General features: G+C 51.0%; 1 protein-coding gene across 1 annotated transcript; it reads left to right on the top strand.

Annotated features, from left to right (window-relative positions):
* The first annotated feature begins 8,670 nt into the window (after positions 1-8,670).
* LOC109780008 (mitogen-activated protein kinase kinase 9-like) lies at positions 8,671-9,916 on the top strand. Its single transcript, XM_020338602.3, has one exon. The coding sequence runs from the start codon at positions 8,779-8,781 to the stop codon at positions 9,781-9,783; it is 1,005 nt and encodes a 334-aa protein (XP_020194191.1). The 5' UTR covers positions 8,671-8,778; the 3' UTR covers positions 9,784-9,916.
* The last annotated feature ends 8,188 nt before the right edge of the window (positions 9,917-18,104 follow it).

Here is an 18,104-nt window from a genome sequence, read left to right as displayed (position 1 = left end):
ATGGAGATCAAAAGGCGCAAGATGATATTGGCCATATCATGTCACTTTATGATTTGCATGTGATGTTTGTCATGTTTACATCTTATTTGCTTAGAACGACGGTAGCATAAATAAGATGACCCCTCACTAAAATTTCAAGGGATGTGTTCCCCCTAACTGTGCACCGTTGCGAAGGTTCGTTGTTTCGAAGCACCACGTGATGATCGGGTGTGATAGATTCTAACGTTCGCATACAACGGGTGTAAGCCAGATTTACACATGCGAAACACTTAGGTTGACTTGACGAGCCTAGCATGTACAGACATGGCCTCGGAACACAAGAGATCGAAAGGTCGAACATGAGTCGTATAGTAGATACGATCAACATGGAGATGTTCACCGATGATGACTAGTCCGTCTCACGTGATGATCGGACATGGCCTAGTCGATTCAGATCATGTATCACTTAGATGATTAGAGGGATGTCTATCTAAGTGGGAGTTCATTAAATAAATAATCAGATGAACTTAATTTCATGAACATAGTCAAAAGGTCTTTGCAAATTATGTCATAGCTTACGCTTTAGTTCTACTGTTTAAGATATGTTCCTAGAGAAAAATTTAGTTGAAAGTTGATAGTAGCAATTATGCGGACTGGGTCCGTAAACTGAGGATTGTCCTCATTGCTGCACAGAAGGCTTATGTCCTTAATGCACCGCTCGGTGTGCTGAACCTTGAGCGTCGTTTGTGGATGTTGCGAAACATCTGACATACACGTTTTGATGACTACGTGATAGTTCAGTACGTAATGTTAAAACGGTATAGAATTGAGGCACCGAAGACATTTTTGAAACGTCGCAGAACATATGAGATGTTCCAAAGACTGAAATTGGGATTTCAGACTAGTGCCCATGTCAAGAGGTATGAGACCTCTGACAAGTTTCTTAAGCCTGCAAACTAAGGGAGAAAAGCTCAATCGTTGAGCATGTGCTCAGATTGCCTAAGTACTACAATTGCTTGAATCGAGTGAGAGTTAATCTTCCAGATGAGATAGTGATGGTTCTCCATAGTCACTGCCACCAAGCTATTAGAGCTTCGTGATGAACTATAACATATCAGGGATAGACATGATGATCCTTGAGCAACTCGCGATGTTTGACACCGCGAAAGAAGAAATCAAGTAGGAGCATCAATTGTTGATGGTTACTGAAACCACTAGTTTCAAGAAGGGCAAGGGAAAGAAGGGATACTTCATGAAACGGCAAATCAGTTGCTGCTCTAGTGAAGAAACCCAAGGTTGAACCCAAACCCGAGACTAAGTGCTTCTGTAATGAGGGGAACGGTCACTGAAGCAGAACTACCCTAGATACTAGGTAGATGAGAAGGCAGGCAAGGTCGACAGAAGTGTATTAATGTGTACTTTACTAGTACTACTAGTAGCACCAGGGTATTAGATACCGGTTCGGTTGCTAAGTGTTGGTAACTCGAAATAAAAGGCTATGGAATAAACGGAGACTAGCTAAAGGTGAGATGACGATATGTGTTGGAAGTGTTTCCAAGGTTGATGTGATCAAGCATCGCATGCTCCCTCTACCATCGAGATTGGTGTTAAACCTAAATAATTGTTATTTGGTGTTTGCGTTGAGCATAGACATGATTGGAATATGTTTATCGCAATACGGTAATTCATTTAAGGAGAATAATGGTTACTCTGTTTATTTGAGTAATACCTTCAATGGTCTTGCACCTAAAATGAATGGTTTATTGAATCTCGATCGTAGTGATACACATGTTCATGCCAAAAGATATAAAATAATAATGATAGTACCACATACTTGTGGCACTGCCATTTGAGTCATATTGGTAGATATGCATGAAGAAACTCCATACAGATGGATCGTTTGGACTCACTTGATTTTGAATCACTTGAGACATGCAAATCATACCACATGGGCAAGATGACTGAAAGGCCTCGTTTTCAGTAAGATGGAACAAGAGAGTAACCTGTTGGAAGTAATACATTTGATGTGTGCAGTCCAATGAGTGCTGAGGCACGCAGTGGATATCGTTATGTTCTTACTTCACAGATGATTTGAGTAGATGCTGAGAATATTTACTTGATGAAACACAAGTCTGAATTATTGAAAGGTTCAAGTAATTTCAGAGTGAAGTTGAAGATCGTCGTGACAAGAGGATAAAATGTCTGTGATATGATCATAGAGATGAATATCTGAGTTACGAGTTTGGCACACAATTAAGAAATTGTGGAAATTGTTTCACGACTAATACCGCCTGGAACACCATAGTGTGATGGTGTGTCCGAACATCATAACTGCACCCTATTGGATATAGTGCATACCATGATGTCTCTTATCGAATTACCACTATCGTTTATGGGTTAGGCATTAGAGACAACCGCATTCACTTTAAATAGGGCACCACGCAATTCCGTTGAGACGACACCGTATGAACTATGGTTTAGAGAAACCTAAGCCGTCGTTTCTTAAAAGTTTGGGGCTGCGACGCTTATGTGAAAAAGTTTCAGGATGATAAGCTCGAACCCAAAGCGGATAAATGCATCTTCATAGAATACCCAAAACAGTTGGGTATACCTCCTATTTCAGATCTGGAAGCAAAAGTGATTGTTTCTAGAAACGGGTCCTTTCTCGAGGAAAAGTTTCTCTCGAAAGAATTGAGTGGGAGGATGGTGGAGACTTGATGAGGTTATTGAACCATGACTTCAACTAGTGTGTAGGAGGGCACAGGAAGTTGTTCCTGTGGCACCTACACCAATTGAAGTGGAAGCTTATGATAGTGATCATGAAACTTCGGATCAAGTCACTACCAAACATCGTAGGACGACAAGGATGCGTACTACTTCAGAGTGGTACGTAATCCTGTCTTGGAAGTCATGTTGCTAGACAACAATGAACCTACGAGCTATGGAGAAGCGATGGTGGGCCCGGATTTCGACGAATGGCTTGAGGCCATAAAACCGAGAGGATCCATGTATGAAAACAAAGTATAGACTTTGAAAGAACTACTTGATGGTCGTAAGGCTGTTGGGTACACATGGATTTTAAAAGGGAAGACAGACAATGATGGTAAGTATCACCATTAAGAAAGCTCGACTTGTCGTTAAGATGTTTTCCGACAAGTTCAAGGAGTTGACTACGATGAGATTTTCTCACTCGTAGCGATGCCGAGAGTCTGTTGGAACTATATTAGCAATTACTACATTAGTTATGAAATCTTGCAGATAGGATGTCAAAACATTGTTTCCTCGACGATTTTCTTGAGTAATGGTTGTATGTGATACAACCAGAAGGTTTTGTCAATCCTGAAAGATGCTAACAAGTATGCAAAGCTCTAGCAATCCTTCTAAGGATTGGAGTAAGCATCTCGGAGTTGGAATGTACGCTTTGATGAGATGATCAAAGATTTTGGGTTTTTTACAAAGTTTATGAGAAACTTGTATTTCCAAAGAAGTGAGTGGGAGCACTATAGAATTTCTGATGAGTATATGTTGTTGACATATTGTTGATCAAAAATGATGTAGAATTTCTGGAAAGCATACAGGGTTATTTGAAAAGTGTTTCTCAATGGAAAACCTGGATTAAGCTACTTGAACATTGAGCATCAAGATCTATAAGGATAGATCAAAAACGCTTAATAGTACTTTCAAATGAATACATACCGTGACAAGATTTTGAAGGAGTTCAAAATAGATCAGCAAAGAAGGAGTTCTTGGCTGTGTTACAAGGTGTGAGTATTGAGTAAGACTCAAGACCTGACCACGACAGAAGAGAGAGAAAGGACGAAGGTCGTCCCCTATGCTTTAGAGGTAGGCTCTACAGTATGCTATGCTGTGTACCGCACCTGAAGAGTGCCTTGCCATGAGTCAGTCAAGGGGTACAAGAGTGATCCAGGAATGGATCACATGACAGCGGTCGAACTTATCCTTAGTAACTAGTGGACTAAGGAATTTTCTTGATTATGGAGGTGGTAAAAGCGTTCGTCGTAAGGGGTTACGTCGATGCAAACTTTGACACTAATCCGGATGACTCTGAGTAGTAAACCGGATTCGTATAGTAGAGCAGTTATTTGGAATAGATCCAAGTAGCGCGTGGTAGCTGCATCTACAAGATGACATAGAGATTTGTAAAGCACACACGGATCTGGAAGGTTCAGACCCGTTGACTAGTAACCTCTCTCACAAGCGAGATATGAACAAACCCAAAGGATGTTGGATTCATTACAATCACATAGTGATGTGAACTAGATTATGGACTCTAGTGCAAGTGGGAGACTGTTGGAAATATGCCCTAGAGGCAATAATAAAATGGTTATTATTATATTTCCTTGTTCATGATAATTGTCTATTGTTCATGCTATAATTGTATTAACTGGAAACCGTAATACATGTGTGAATACATAGACCACAACATGTCCCTAGTAAGCCTCTAGTTGACTAGCTCGTTGATCAATAGATGGTTATGGTTTCCTGACCATGGACATTGGATGTCATTGATAACGGGATCACATCATTAGGAGAATGATGTGATGGACAAGACCCAATCCTAAGCATAGCACAAGATCGTGTAGTTCGTTTGCTAAGAGCTTTTCTAATGTCAAGTATCATTTCCTTAGACCATGAGATTGTGCAACTCCCGGATACCGTAGGAATGCTTTGGGTGTACCAAATGTCACAACGTAACTGGGTGGCTATAAAGGTACACTACAGGTATCTCCGAAAGTGTTTGTTGGGTTGGTACGAATCGAGACTGGGATTTTTCACTCTGTATGACGGAGAGGTATCTCTGGGCCCACTCGGTAATGCATCATCATAATGAGCTCAATGTGACTAAGGAGTTAGCCACGGGATCATGCGTTACGGTACGAGTAAAGTGACTTGCCGGTAACGAGCGAGATTGAACGAGGTATTGGGATACCGACGATCGAATCTCGGGCAAGTAACATACCGATTGACAAAGGGAATTGAATACGGGATTGATTGAATCCTCGACATTGTGGTTCATCCGATGAGATCATCGAGGAGCATGTGGGAGCCAACATGGGTATCCAGATCCCGCTGTTGGTTATTGACCGGAGAGTCGTCTCGGTCATGTCTGCGTGTCTCCCGAACCCGTAGGGTCTACACACTTAAGGTTCGGTGAAGCTAGGGTTGTAGAGATATTAGTATGCGGTAACCCGAAAGTTGTTCGGAGTCCCGGATGAGATCCCGGACGTCACGAGGAGTTCCGGAATGGTCCGGAGGTAAAGATTTATATATGGGAAGTCTTGTTTTGGTCGCCGGAAAAGTTTCGCGCATTATCGGTATTGTACCGGGAGTGCCGAAAGGGGTCCGGGGGTCCACCAAGGGGGTCCACCTGCCCCGGGGGGGCACATGGGCTGTAGGGGTGTGCGCCTTGGCCTATATGGGCCAAGGGCACCAGCCCCAAGAGTCCCATGCGCCAAGAGATAAGGGAAACGGAGAGTCCTAAAGGGGGAAGGCACCTCCTAGGTGCCTTGGGGAGGATGGACTCCTCCCTGGCCGCACCCTTCCTTGGAGGAAGGGCCAAGGCTGCGCGCCCCCCTCTCCCTTGCCCCTATATATATGTGGGGAAGGGGAGGGCAGCAATACCCAAGCCCTGGCGCCTCCCTCTCCCTCCCATGACACATCTCCCTCCTCCCGCAGCGCTTGGCGAAGCCCTGTTGGAATCCCGCTACTTCCACCACCACGCCGTCGTGTTGTTGGATCTCCATCAACCTCTCCTCCCCCCTTGCTGGATCAAGAAGGAGGAGACATCGCTGCTCCGTACGTGTGTTGAACGCGGAGGTGCCGTCCGTTCGGCGCTGGGATCATCGGTGATTTGGATCACGACGAGTACGACTCCATCAACCCCGTTCTCTTGAACGCTTCCGCGCGCGATCTACAAGGGTATGTAGATCCACTCCTCCCTCGTTGCTAGATGACTCCATAGATTGATCTTGGTGACACGTAGGAAAATTTTGAATTATTGCTACGTTCCCCAACAGAAGGAACGTAACAATATGCTGTTTAGAAGTGTGACGCCGACCATTGATGGGTGGAGCCAGAGATTCAAAGGGGACTTTGGCATGATGAGACACAAGATCAAAGAGGCCTTAGTGCCATTTGTTGACCAGATTGTTGCTCTGCTCTAGCTTTACAACCTTATACCTTTGATGTATAGGGATACTCTAACTCCTCCTGTCTCTATGTAATCTACTCCCCATGTAATCTGGTGTCTTGAGATGTAATACAAAGTCAGTGGGGGGTTGCCCTCACTGTCCCAAGTTTTCAAAAAAAAACAATATGTCTGAAATTGCTCTCAATGCTAGGAGGGACTTCAACAAGCCTTTCTTTTGCTAAAGTGGTGTTCACTTCTTGCTGGAACATCTGATTTATCAGGAATGCCAAAGTGTTTAGACACCTCCAGTCTAGCTTTAATCACTGGAGAAGGTCTTTCATCCATGATATATCTCTGCTCTCCTTTAGGATTAGGCCTAGGTTTAAAGAGGGCCTTGTGAGTTGGGTAACTTCCCTCCCCCCTTGATGTACTCATGCTCTTTTTTAGCCTAGGATTTATTTTCTTTCCTTTGGGTTATCCTTCATAACCTTTGTACATATTGTAACCTTATGATGAATATAGAGCCAAGGCTGTGGGGGTTTTCCCTACAGTGACCAGTCAAAAAATAGATTCTACAAGAATAAAGTTGCGTAGTAGACATCACTCCCATCAGTCGCTTCTTCGGCGTCAATGTCCGGCGAACGGCTTCAACGGCTCCTACCCCGGCAACCATTCGTCAACGCTGCAGTGAGTGGCTGACAGGCATAACGGCAACCCGTGCCACGGCCAACAGCGGTGAGGCTAGTCCATAGGCCTGCTACAAGCCTCCAAAGGCGTGGGGTGAGCTATCACATGGAGAACACTGCTACGAGGCGGTTAGGTGGAGACTAGGGTGAACCAGCACACCTTTTCCCCAAGAGCATGACACCTCCTCCACGACATGTCATGGTAAAAGGAATGCACATGCATACCTACTTTGACAAGACGGGCATTTCCCCTACCCGGCAAGCGGTAGACCGACACATATCAAGGCATTTAATGATTTATTGTAATAGATGTAGCTTGGGTATTGTGGCAACTCCTTGAGACTATAAAAAGAGATCCATAGCCCCTGAAAAAGGGTTCAGACTCGTCACGCTTAGACAGTCCACAGAGCTACTAGGACAAGAGCTACTCCGCCAAGAAGCAGCACCTCTTCTTCTCCATCATATAATCAATCCAAGCAGCAGAACGTAGGGTTTTACACCTTCGTGTTGCTTGAACCTGGGTAAAAATCACCATGTCATCACTTGTTTTGTGCTCATGAGTTAGGAGCAGATCGCGAGTGTTAGCCCTTCACCGAACAAACAAGGGGGCATCCCTCGTCGCCGAGTGCAGTGCTCGCGTGCATGACAGAATTACACCTCATTCTTCAGTTTTCCAAGGGATCAATCTTCAGCTAAATGGGCACTCTGCAATTTCAGACCACAACGGCCAAGGGGCATCTTCTGATCTAGGATGTCCAAGTTGCATCCAATGGCTCAAATTTAATTTCCTGATATAGAGCAATATCTTTCTTCACCATTCCCGCCTTTAATATTTATTACTGCATTTGCTTTACATGGTTGGACTACTTTTACGGTAACAGGGGATATAAAGCCATGTTAATTTTTTTTGCGAAGTAAGCCATGTTAAACTTTAAATTACTCATTGTCCAAAAGATAAGAAAAAACTAAAATTCGTATTAATAGGCCAAAATCTCGTACACGATTAGTTACAAAAGCTCGACAAGCACTCATTTGGCAGTCGTGTAAACCAAAAAGCAATCAATAAATAAGAACACATTCCCTCAAATTCCCCAAAAAATAATTCTATCAAACTGGAGCTAGTAACCAATCTCAACATTGAAATATTGAAAAACTTGTATAAACAAGAAATCTCAAATATCCTGAGCAGGTGCTCAGGCTTTTTTTTCATTTTTACGAAAAAAGTAAAAGATTGACGTCAAATTTTTAGGCATTGCAAATCTGACATTTTTCATGACAATTTATATTGACGCGTTGATGATAATTTTATTTTGCAAGAATGGCAAAATTTCAACTAAACTTGCCAGCCTTAAAAAAGCATAATTTACCATGAAAAATATTCGATTTGCCATGGTAAAAAAATCTGGCATCAGATTTATAGTGGAGTCCTTTTTTTATCCCATACTAAACTCTGTGTACCACTTGAAACGAGTGGTTAGCTATCTCAAAAACAGTCAACAACAAATACTAAACTCTGTGTATCAAATATACCTAAAATGCTAAAAAAAATCCCAAAGATCCTCATGTGTTTTTGTTCTGAAATCATCATTCTCCAGGTGATTGGTTTCCTGTCAATTTCAACATGTAGGTCTCCAGCCAGCTTGAGTATATCCACCAAACTCCTAAAATAGTAGACACACAAATTCCATGCATATCCACATCTCGCATAAGGTAATTGGCTAAGCTAATTAAGAATTGCCATTACCACATTGCTTTCCAAGGAAAGATTTTAAAAGGACGGCCGTTACTCGTCACAATCTCAGCCGCCACAATTTTCAGTATAAAGCAAACCTGAATTCCAATATCACGATCCATCCATCATTCCCCCGAAAAGAAAACCTCAATTCGAAGGCTCGATCCAAAATCATCAATCAGCTTCCAAATTCGATCTTAAGAGCTCAGACGCACAAGGCGATCAATCTAATGGCGGCCGCCCGAGAAAGACGGCTGCCGCAGCTGCACCTCACGCTCGACGCCCCAACGTGGGCCTTCCGGTGCCCGGCCCCGGCGCCGGTCACCGCGGCGACGCCGTCCACCTCGGCGGCTCGGCCGGACGGCGAGTTCCGCCTGAGCGACTTTGACATGCTCAAAGTCCTTGGGCGCGGGAACGGCGGGACCGTCCATAAGGCCTCGCACCGCCGCACGTCGGCGCTGTACGCGCTCAAGATTATTCACCGCGGCCATCCCGGCGCCGACGAGGAGGTGGATGTTGTGCGCCGCGTCGACTCGCCGCACATCGTCCGGTGTCACTCGGTGCTCCCGACGCCGTCCGGCGACTCTGCCTTGCTCCTCGAGCTGATGGACGGCGGTTCGCTCGACTCGCTCGTCCGCGGCGGCCAGGGAGGCTTCCCGGAGGCGGCGCTGGCCGAGGTGGCGGCCCAGGCGCTGGCCGGCCTGGCGTACCTCCGCGCGCGCCGCGTGGTCCACCGGGACATGAAGCCGGCGAACCTCCTGGTCAACAGGGCCGGTCAGGTCAAAATCGGCGACTTCGGGATCGCCGAGGTCGTCTCCCGCGCCGGCAAGTACCGCGCGGCCTACGAGGGCACCGCCGCGTACATGAGCCCCGAGAGATTCGACACGGAGCGGCTGCACGACGGCGAGGAGGACCGCGTCGACCCCTACGCCGCCGACGTGTGGGGGCTGGGCGTGACCGTCCTGGAGCTCCTCATGGGGCGCTACCCGCTGCTCCCCGCCGGGCAGGAGCTGACCTGGGCGGCGCTCATGTGCGCCATCTGCTTCGGTGAGCTCCCAGCACTTCCCGACGGCTCGGCGTCGCCGGAACTCCGGAGCTTCGTGTCCGCGTGCCTGCAGAAAGACCACCGGAAGCGTGCATCAGTTGCGGAGCTCGTCGCGCACCCGTTCGTCGCCGGGAGGGACGTGGCAGCGGCGAGACATGCGCTCCGGGAAGTGATCGCGCAGCGCGTTTAGATATTCAACTGTCCGTTCACAAACTGTAGCTAGACATTTGCACAGCTGCAGATACAGATAGTGGAAGAACTCAGGAATTTTAAATCGACCAGATAACAGTTTTGGTGTCTATCCGTTGCATTATTTCTGTCGACCAGATTACAGATCATCAATTTGACGTCGCTAACCAGGGAACGTCAGTTTTTAAAAGCAATCCCAGTGGACGCTCTTAGGACCGTCAAATCCCGATCGAACGTATGGCAATTACTCTGCACAGCGTGGGCAATTTTCTGCCATTTATTTTGGTATCAGATGGCAATTTTTGCTTTAGAGCATTGCAAATCCCTTACAATAGCATGACAATTTTATCTGTTTTAGCATGATAATTCTGGGTGTTCACTGGAAATCTTAAAAATCTGACGTTAGTCTTTTGACATTTCCGAAGTTGTACTGAAACTTTAGAAAGGCAACTGCTCAACTTTCATCGCGGAAAAAAACCCACTCAACTACACATTTCAAAACCTAAAGCTGTACATATTTTCTAAATTGAAAATTAATTTAGTTTTGATAGGATCAAGATTCTAAATGTCACATCTTGAGGTACAACAAGTCCAACAATCACCCTACCATGTTTTGTTGTACCTTAAATATTGTCACACCCCCTCGCCTCCACACCCCAATAAACTTTTGAACATTCAAATCCTAGTCATTTTATCATTTTTTGGATAGGGTCTCGGTATGGGTTGATACTTTTAAAGAATTATTTCATTTCTTAGCAAACGGTCCAATTTATTAATTGATGTAATAACATACATCCAACCAAAAATAAAACATAAATACAGACAACAAAGCCTCTTGATTAAATTAGAATTTACATCAAAGTTCTTCCAATTCGTCATCTCCCGCTTTACATTCTGCATTTAAACATTCATACATACCTCTAGTGAACCAAGGAAGGCTAAACACGCAAAAGCTAGACTAACCGCTCAAGGTTTGAAATCTACATGTGACACCCAATCCAATATGTGAAAATCTAAGATTAGTGAGCACACTATGGCCAAGGACACATATTCACCCCTTGCAAGGTGGGCTACCAAACAATTGTTTTGTTCTCGTACTGCCATGGAAGAAGAACAAAGCATAAAAGAGCGATACAAGAAAATCATTTATCAAGTGTCGTACATCAACCCATTGAATCGGGATCCAGATTAGCGGGGCCAAACATCTCGTGCTCCCGGGTGTTGATTTCATTGGCTCGGAAGGATGACTCTCGCAACTCATTCCTTTGTTTATTTGCGCATATACTCCCCATTTCTCGACACCTTCCTCGTCACTTCATTTGATGTCCCCCCCCTCCCTCCAAAATCGTATCTAGCAGCTACAGAAGCCATTGAAATACATCACTAGTGAGCACCACCTCCTAACCATATCATATTTTCCTTGTCATCGGACTTGATCGATGGTAATAACCATTACATCTGCCACCACCGAGAACCTACGTATTCCTAAGCTCTATTGATGAGCCACTTGCATCACCTCCTTAATCATCAAGACACCTGCCTTGTTCCCCTAACCACCTCTCTATTGCCACTCTATTGCCTACCCTCGTAGGATGTTTCTCTAAACGCAGCCGAAAACGACCACTCTAACACCTGCCATGAACCTTGCCAAACCCTAATGGATCTCAACAGTGAGGTACACTATCGTGTTATCAATGTGGCATGCTTTTCCGCATAGATGTGTTTGTCCTTGTACTATGACGGTCATTTATGGAGACTAACCATCTCATTATTACTACTTCTATCCGGGTCTATAAGTTGGACATGGTATTTAGGTCGTCAGTTTAATAAATAAAGAAATATATGTTATATGCTACTAAAAATATATCATTAGATTTCTTGTCGAATGAAGTTTCTAAACATTTATTTTTGGTGACATATTACATACATTTCATTATTCAAATCAAAGATCTAAAAATCCATGCCCGACTTGCATGACCGGATAGAGGGAGTAGTTTGTTTTAGATGGTACCATCTCACTAGTTACAAATACACTACTCCCCGAAAGTACATCTATGATGGACCCACACATTTGTCATTTTCGTGTACCCTGAAATTAACACCTTTCCTTATGAAAAAATTTAGGTACATGTCTTGGGTGTATATGTATTTGTGAACTTTTTATTGTTTTGTTGTTTTAAAATGCGTTTTTTTAAGAAAAAGAAGAAGTTAAGGGCCCCGAGTTCCTTTGGGCTCCCTTTTTCTTGATCGAGCACATTTTGCATCATTGGTGTACAATATTTCCAACTATATGAATGAAAACCTGTCGGGGGGATGAACCCCGGGCAGGCAACGGAATCCGGATCCTTTTCAAAAACAACAGGGCCAGCATCGCCCCTCAAGCCGGCTCATGCTTGGCCGGGCCCTCAACCCGGCCAAACTCTCCAACCCGGCCGTACTCCTCAACCCGGCCCCAACGACCAGCTCAAGGCGGCCAAACCCGGCACACCTAGACTTCTCCAACAAGCCAGCTCCCCTTTGGCGTGTTCCCCAACCCGGCCTCGGGTCAGCTCCCGTCCCATCCAGGCCGTATGATGGGACGAGTCTCCATCCACCGATGACCGAGGCAACAGTGCCCCGCCCATGCCTCTGGTCAGCCGGGGCGTGGCTACAGTGCCCCACCTACCCGCTGACCAGGGCCGGCGTCGCAATAGTGCGCCCATCGTCACTGCTGACGCCAGCAAAGCGGCGACCTGACGGAGTGCCACTATACCCGACTCAACCCGGCCACTCCCTGGCGATCGACAAGACGGCGAACAGTGCCCCTAGGCATGCGGGGCCCGCGCCCGGAGAACCCGTCGAGCCCTGACACCCGGCGGGTCCCCGCACCTGCTTCCCGAACAATGACAACCTGGCCCCACAGCTTTGTAACATTACCATTGTATCCCTGGGGGCTTGGTCTATAAAACCCCCCAGGAGCCCTCATGCATATGGGCAGGAAAGCAACTCTCGCACACGAGAACAATAGCGAACACCAGATCAGCTAGACTAGCCACGCCAGGAGAAGGAGCAGCCTAAGCCCTGGCCAGCCTCCCTTCTTCCTCGATACAGCTCTAGGAGCAACTCTGTACTGTCGCATATCAACCACACTCGGCAGGACTAGGGGTGTTATCTCTCCGGAGAGCCCCGAACCTGGGTATGTCTCGCGTCCCATGCTCGCTCATGCCGACCTCGCCTCTGGAGCCCACTAGTGCCCTCGAGCCTCCTCCTATCTTTAGCCATCCCTTGGCATCTGCTGTGCGCCCACCACGACAGTTGGCGCCCACCGTGGGGCAGCTCGAGGTCCTGGCCAGGAGCATGCTCCAGACGGGGCTCCCCTCCGACTCCGACGAGCCCGTCACGCTGGCGGACGACGTCATCGACGCGCTCGCCGCCTCCTTCGCCGCGCTACGCATCTCTGATGCACCCGCGACCGACGAGTACCCCAACGAGGTACTTGAATTTTCCGACTCCCCTCTCTCCCTCGGCGGCAGCGCTCCCGACGGAGGGACGGACCTCTGCGTGGAGGTCTTCGTCACCGACACCGGCGCCTTTTCCTCGTCGAGCGCGGCGAGGAACGCCGCCGAAGCCAAGGCCGTAGCGGATCGGGCCGGCTCGCCCAACCCGTTGCACGCCACGATGCAGAGTCTTCGCGTCCCCATCGACACTGACATCGACGCCTCCAACGTCGCCGAGGCCCGGATTCGGCTCGAGGAGGACCGCCAGCGCCTGCTGGACCTGACCGAGACGCTCGCCGCTACGCAGCGTCGCCTAGACTCAGCTCAGCTGGAGCACAACGCCGCCTACGGTTTCACGCCTACCGCGGCCGAGCCAAGCCGGGTCGACGTGCGTGCCCGGGGCGGCGCGGTCGGCCGCGCCTTCGGCGCCATCCCGCCCGTCTACGAGATGCCCGTGAAGAACATGTGTGTTGCCCAGGCGGCCGCAGTCAGCCTGGATCAGCTCGCGGGTGAGGAGCTGAAGGACCGCCTCAAGCGGGTGAACGACCTCCTCGACGCGGCCAACGCGCAGGAGGACCGCCTCAACCAACTCGCCAAGCTGGCGGGATCCGGCTCCGCCCGCGCCGACGGACCCGGCGATCATCAGCACACAACATCTTCGCCACCCGGCGAGGCGCACTCGGCCGCACCCGGACCCGGTGCAACCCCACCCCGACGACCGCCGGTGGCTTAGGCGACGAGCCGACCCTGGAAGACCGGCGCAGACCCGACCAACCCGGCTTCTGTCGACCCGGCCGCGTTCTCGCTGGCCGTGGAACGCGGAACTCCTGCGCCCGTTTTACAGTTAGCTGTGTGCATGTATGTATCGCTGCCTTTTGTAATCATATGAAAACTATGGAGTCCCTGAACGACGCTCAGGGGCTGCCCTTTTCCGACCAGGCTATTGTGTCTCCTACATTTGTGCATTATCATCCTCTTTGGACCAACCCGGCCACCAGTTCGACTCGCTCGACCCGGGGGCTGGCCGGCTTGGTCACCACCCGCCACTTGCCTTAGTGATTCCTGACGCATTAAGGTTGCCATGGCCCCCCACTTCACCCTAGGCCACAGAACCGGGTTCGGCTGTCGGCTGGCAAGCACAACGGGTCAAAGCACCAGCGCGCCACGAACGCTAAGTCAAGGACCGCCGGGTTACCCAACCCGGCCCCGCCACTTTTTAATTGCCGCACGGCCGGCTGCTCGCCATACGGCTTCGCCAGATTGCCGCCAGCTTGGCCCAGTGGGTGTTTCGCTCGCACTCAACGTTTCGAAGGCCTAAGTATCGCGCGCTCCTATCAAAGGCCGAACTCCTTGTCACGGACCAGAGCCTCGGCCGTCAGACTCGTGGGGGGAGGCCCGAGAGGGGAAAGTCGCAAGAAAACGGCTCAAAAGACGAAAAGCAAGGGCGCAAATATTCACGAAATTTACACATCACAAGTTCAAATTTAAATAGGCCCAAGGCCAGAATTCATTACACCCAAGCACCCCTAGTGGGTGGGTGGACCTGCTACCTAACAGAGATTTGTACTATGTCAAAGCAGGGCAGCCTCAGGCATCTCCAGCACCGGGTCGCGCGGTAGATGGCTCCCCCTCGGTGGCCTCCGGGTTCACCGAAGTGCCGGTGTCCTCCTCGACACCCGCATCACGGTAGACGTCTGTCTCCTCGAAGCTGCCTTCCGGGTCGTCCAGAAGCAGGCCATAGTCGTCGGCAGGCACGACTCCACCATCCTCCGCCTGCTCCGACCGGAACTCGTCGTGGAAGGCGAACCCAGCGATGTAGCTGGCCCGGCCAGCGATCCGTCCGGCCTCCGCCTGCAGCTGGCTCTCCGAGCCGGCTCGCTGGCCATCAACGCATCCAGCGACAGGTCCGGATGCCAAGACATCGCAAACCGGAGCGCCATCTCGGCACCAGCACGAGCAGCAGAAACCCGCCAGTCGTGGAGCCGATCCGGCCCCGTCTCCAACCACCGCACCAGCCGCGCGAAGCTGTTCGGCGCAACGGAGCCCGGCCACAGGGCCACCGTCATCGCCGCACCGGCCTCAGAGAGCCGCCCCATCTGCTCGCCCAAGACTCTCAGATGAGCCTTGGCGGCGGTCATGATTTTCGAGAAGGTCCAAGCCACCTGCGGGTCGGTCCGGGAGCCGACGACTCCCAGCGGGCCACGCTGAAAGCGGACGGCTTCCTCCGCCAGCTGGCGCGTCTTCGGGAAGGCCCCTGCCAGAAAGCGAAGAAAGTCAGAAAAAATCACCAAGGACAAGAAGCCGGGATCCCAACCCGGCAGAACCCAAGAAAAGCACTTATTGGAGAAGGGCTCTTCCAGGTGCTGCGCTTCGAGCAACGTACCGCGCCGCTCCCGGGCAATGGTGTGGTCACGCTCCTGCAGCGCCTTCTCCAAGTCGGCAACCTTGGCAAGGGCCGCCTTCAGCTCGACATCCTTGGCCTCGGTCGTCTTCTCGGCCTCCTCGCGGCGACGGGTTTCCCCCTGACGGGTCTCCTCCTCCACGGCCACCAGCGCCTTCAAGCGCTCCACCTCGGCCTGGAGCTGGCCCTTATCGTCGGCCAGCTTGCCGCGTTGCTGGTCGGCCTCGGTAAGGGCCTGCTGCGCCTCCACAACCTTGGCGGCCTCCGCCTTGAGGCTTTCCACCTCGGCCTCGAGACGGCTCTTGTCGCCCGCCAGCTGCTCCCGCAGCTGGCTGGCTTCATCAAGCGCCTGCCGGGCTCCCGTCGCCGCCGCCTTCGCCTCCACCACCTCGGCCCCAAGGCAGCCGGCGTCAGCAACAAGCCGGTCGTAATGGAATCCGGCTCGGATCAGCCAGGTTCTCCAAGACAGCACCTCGGCTGCCAAAGAAAGATCCAGAAACAAATTACCAGTTTAAGATTCGACCCAACTGGTACGCAGTTGGCCCGAATCTCGGGGGCTACACCCAGTGGGTGCGCTAGCGCGCCCCCACTAAAAAAGGGCACGCAAAAGAAGAATACCTGCCGCAACGTGGAGCTCCTCCTCCTTGGCGGCGAGCTGCTCCTTGAGCTGCCGATGCTTGTCCAGGAGCCGGTTGAAGACGCTGACACGGTAGGAATCCAGTTGCTGCATCTCCGACACCCGCTGGCAGAGGTTGAGCACCTCCTGCGACGGGTGCTTGGGGTAATAACCCCAGTTCTTCTTCCCCCACGGCGGCGCGTTGATGAACGGCGGCAGGTTGATGTGGTCCGCGCCGAGATTACGGACGTAGAAGAAAGAATTCTGCCATTTCTTGGCAGAATCCTCCAGCGGCATCTTGGGGCAGTCCGCGCCCGACCGCTTGGTGATGACGGCGGCCCCGCAGTCGGACATCTCCCCGGCCCTCGGCCCCTGCAACTTCAAGGAAAAGAAGCGCACCCAGAGATCGATCGAAGGCTCGACCCCCAGGTACCCCTCGCAGAGGGTGACGAAGCCCGAAAGCTGCACGATGGCGGCCGCGCCAAGATGATGGGGCTGGAGCCCGAAGAACTCCAGGAAGTTGCGAAAGAAGGTGCTCGCGGGAAGGCCGAACCCGCGCTTGAAGTGCGCGTAGAAGACCACGCGCTCCGTGCCCTCGGGCCGCGGCTCCCGCTCGCCCTGCGGTAGGCGCGCGGCAACCTCCGTCTCCCCCGGCAAGCGCCTGGTGGTGCGGAGATAGGCGATGTCGTCCAGGGTGACGGTCGAGCCCATCCACGAGCCCGACGGCAGCGCCATCGACGAAGACGAAGAAAGAAAGGAAGAAGAACGGCGATGAAGCTCTGCTCGAAGCAATGGGTGTCGCAGCACGCGGCGGTCGCAAGAAGCATAGGAAGGATGAAGAGGCAGGGGAGTGCGAGCGAGAATGGTTTTCGCCGCTCCCCTCCCCCAATTTATAACCCGCGGTTCGAACGTGGGGAAGTGGGATCGTTTGCGCTCACCCGTTCCACTTCCCCGTAATAACTGCGCACGTACGCGCATAGTAACTGCCTGGAGAAGGACAACCGACTTGCGGACGCCGCAATAAATCCGCACGCGTGGGCCGAGGGCGCGTGGCAGCGGGCCCCAGCGCGTCGCCCCGTCTCATCACGCGCGTGGCCTGTCAGGCCCCTCCGGCTCCCAGGCACCACCTGCCGCCCGCGCGAAGCCCAAAAGATTGCCTCAAGATTCGACGGACCCTTCGGTTTCCCGCCCTAGCCGGGGTGCCGCGATTCGGCTTCCGAAAGCCGGCACACAGTGGGAGTTGCCGGACCCGGCGGTCACAAAATTCGCCTCCTCAAGGGGGGGGCTGCGAAGGCCCTCCCATCCGAAGATGGCGGACCTTCACAGCTTCGGGGACTACTGTCGGGGGGGTGAACCCCAGGCAGGCAATGGAACCCAGATCCTTTTAAAAAACAACGGGTCCAGCACCGCTCCTCAAGCCGGCTCGTGCTTGGCCAGGTCGCTCAACCCGGCCAAGCCCCTCGACCCGGCCAAACTCTCCAACCCGGCCGTACTGCTCAACCCGGCCCCAACGACCAGCTCAAGGCAGCCAAACCCGGCACACCTAGACTTCTCCAACAAGCCAGCTCCCCTTTGGCGTGTTCCCCAACCCGGCCTCGGGTCAGCTCCCGTCCCATCCAGGCCGTACAATGGGACGAGTCTCCATCCACCAATGACCGAGGCAACAGTGCCCCGCCCATGCCTCTGGTCAGCCGGGGCGTGGCAACAGTGCCCCACCTACCCACTGACCAGGGCCGGCGTGGCAACAGTGCGCCCATCGTCACTGCTGACGTCAGCAAGCGGCGACCTGACGGAGCGCCACTGTACCCGACTCAACCCGGCCACTCCGT

Source organism: Aegilops tauschii, chromosome 4 (assembly GCF_002575655.3).
Source record: "Aegilops tauschii subsp. strangulata cultivar AL8/78 chromosome 4, Aet v6.0, whole genome shotgun sequence".
Lineage (NCBI taxonomy): Eukaryota > Viridiplantae > Streptophyta > Magnoliopsida > Poales > Poaceae > Aegilops > Aegilops tauschii.
This window is presented reverse-complemented; position numbering and strand designations above follow the sequence as displayed.

Coding starts and splice junctions, on each gene's coding strand:
- LOC109780008 (XM_020338602.3), top strand. CDS start 8,779: ATGGCGGCCGCCCGAGAAAGACGGCTGCCGCAGCTGCACCTCACGCTC.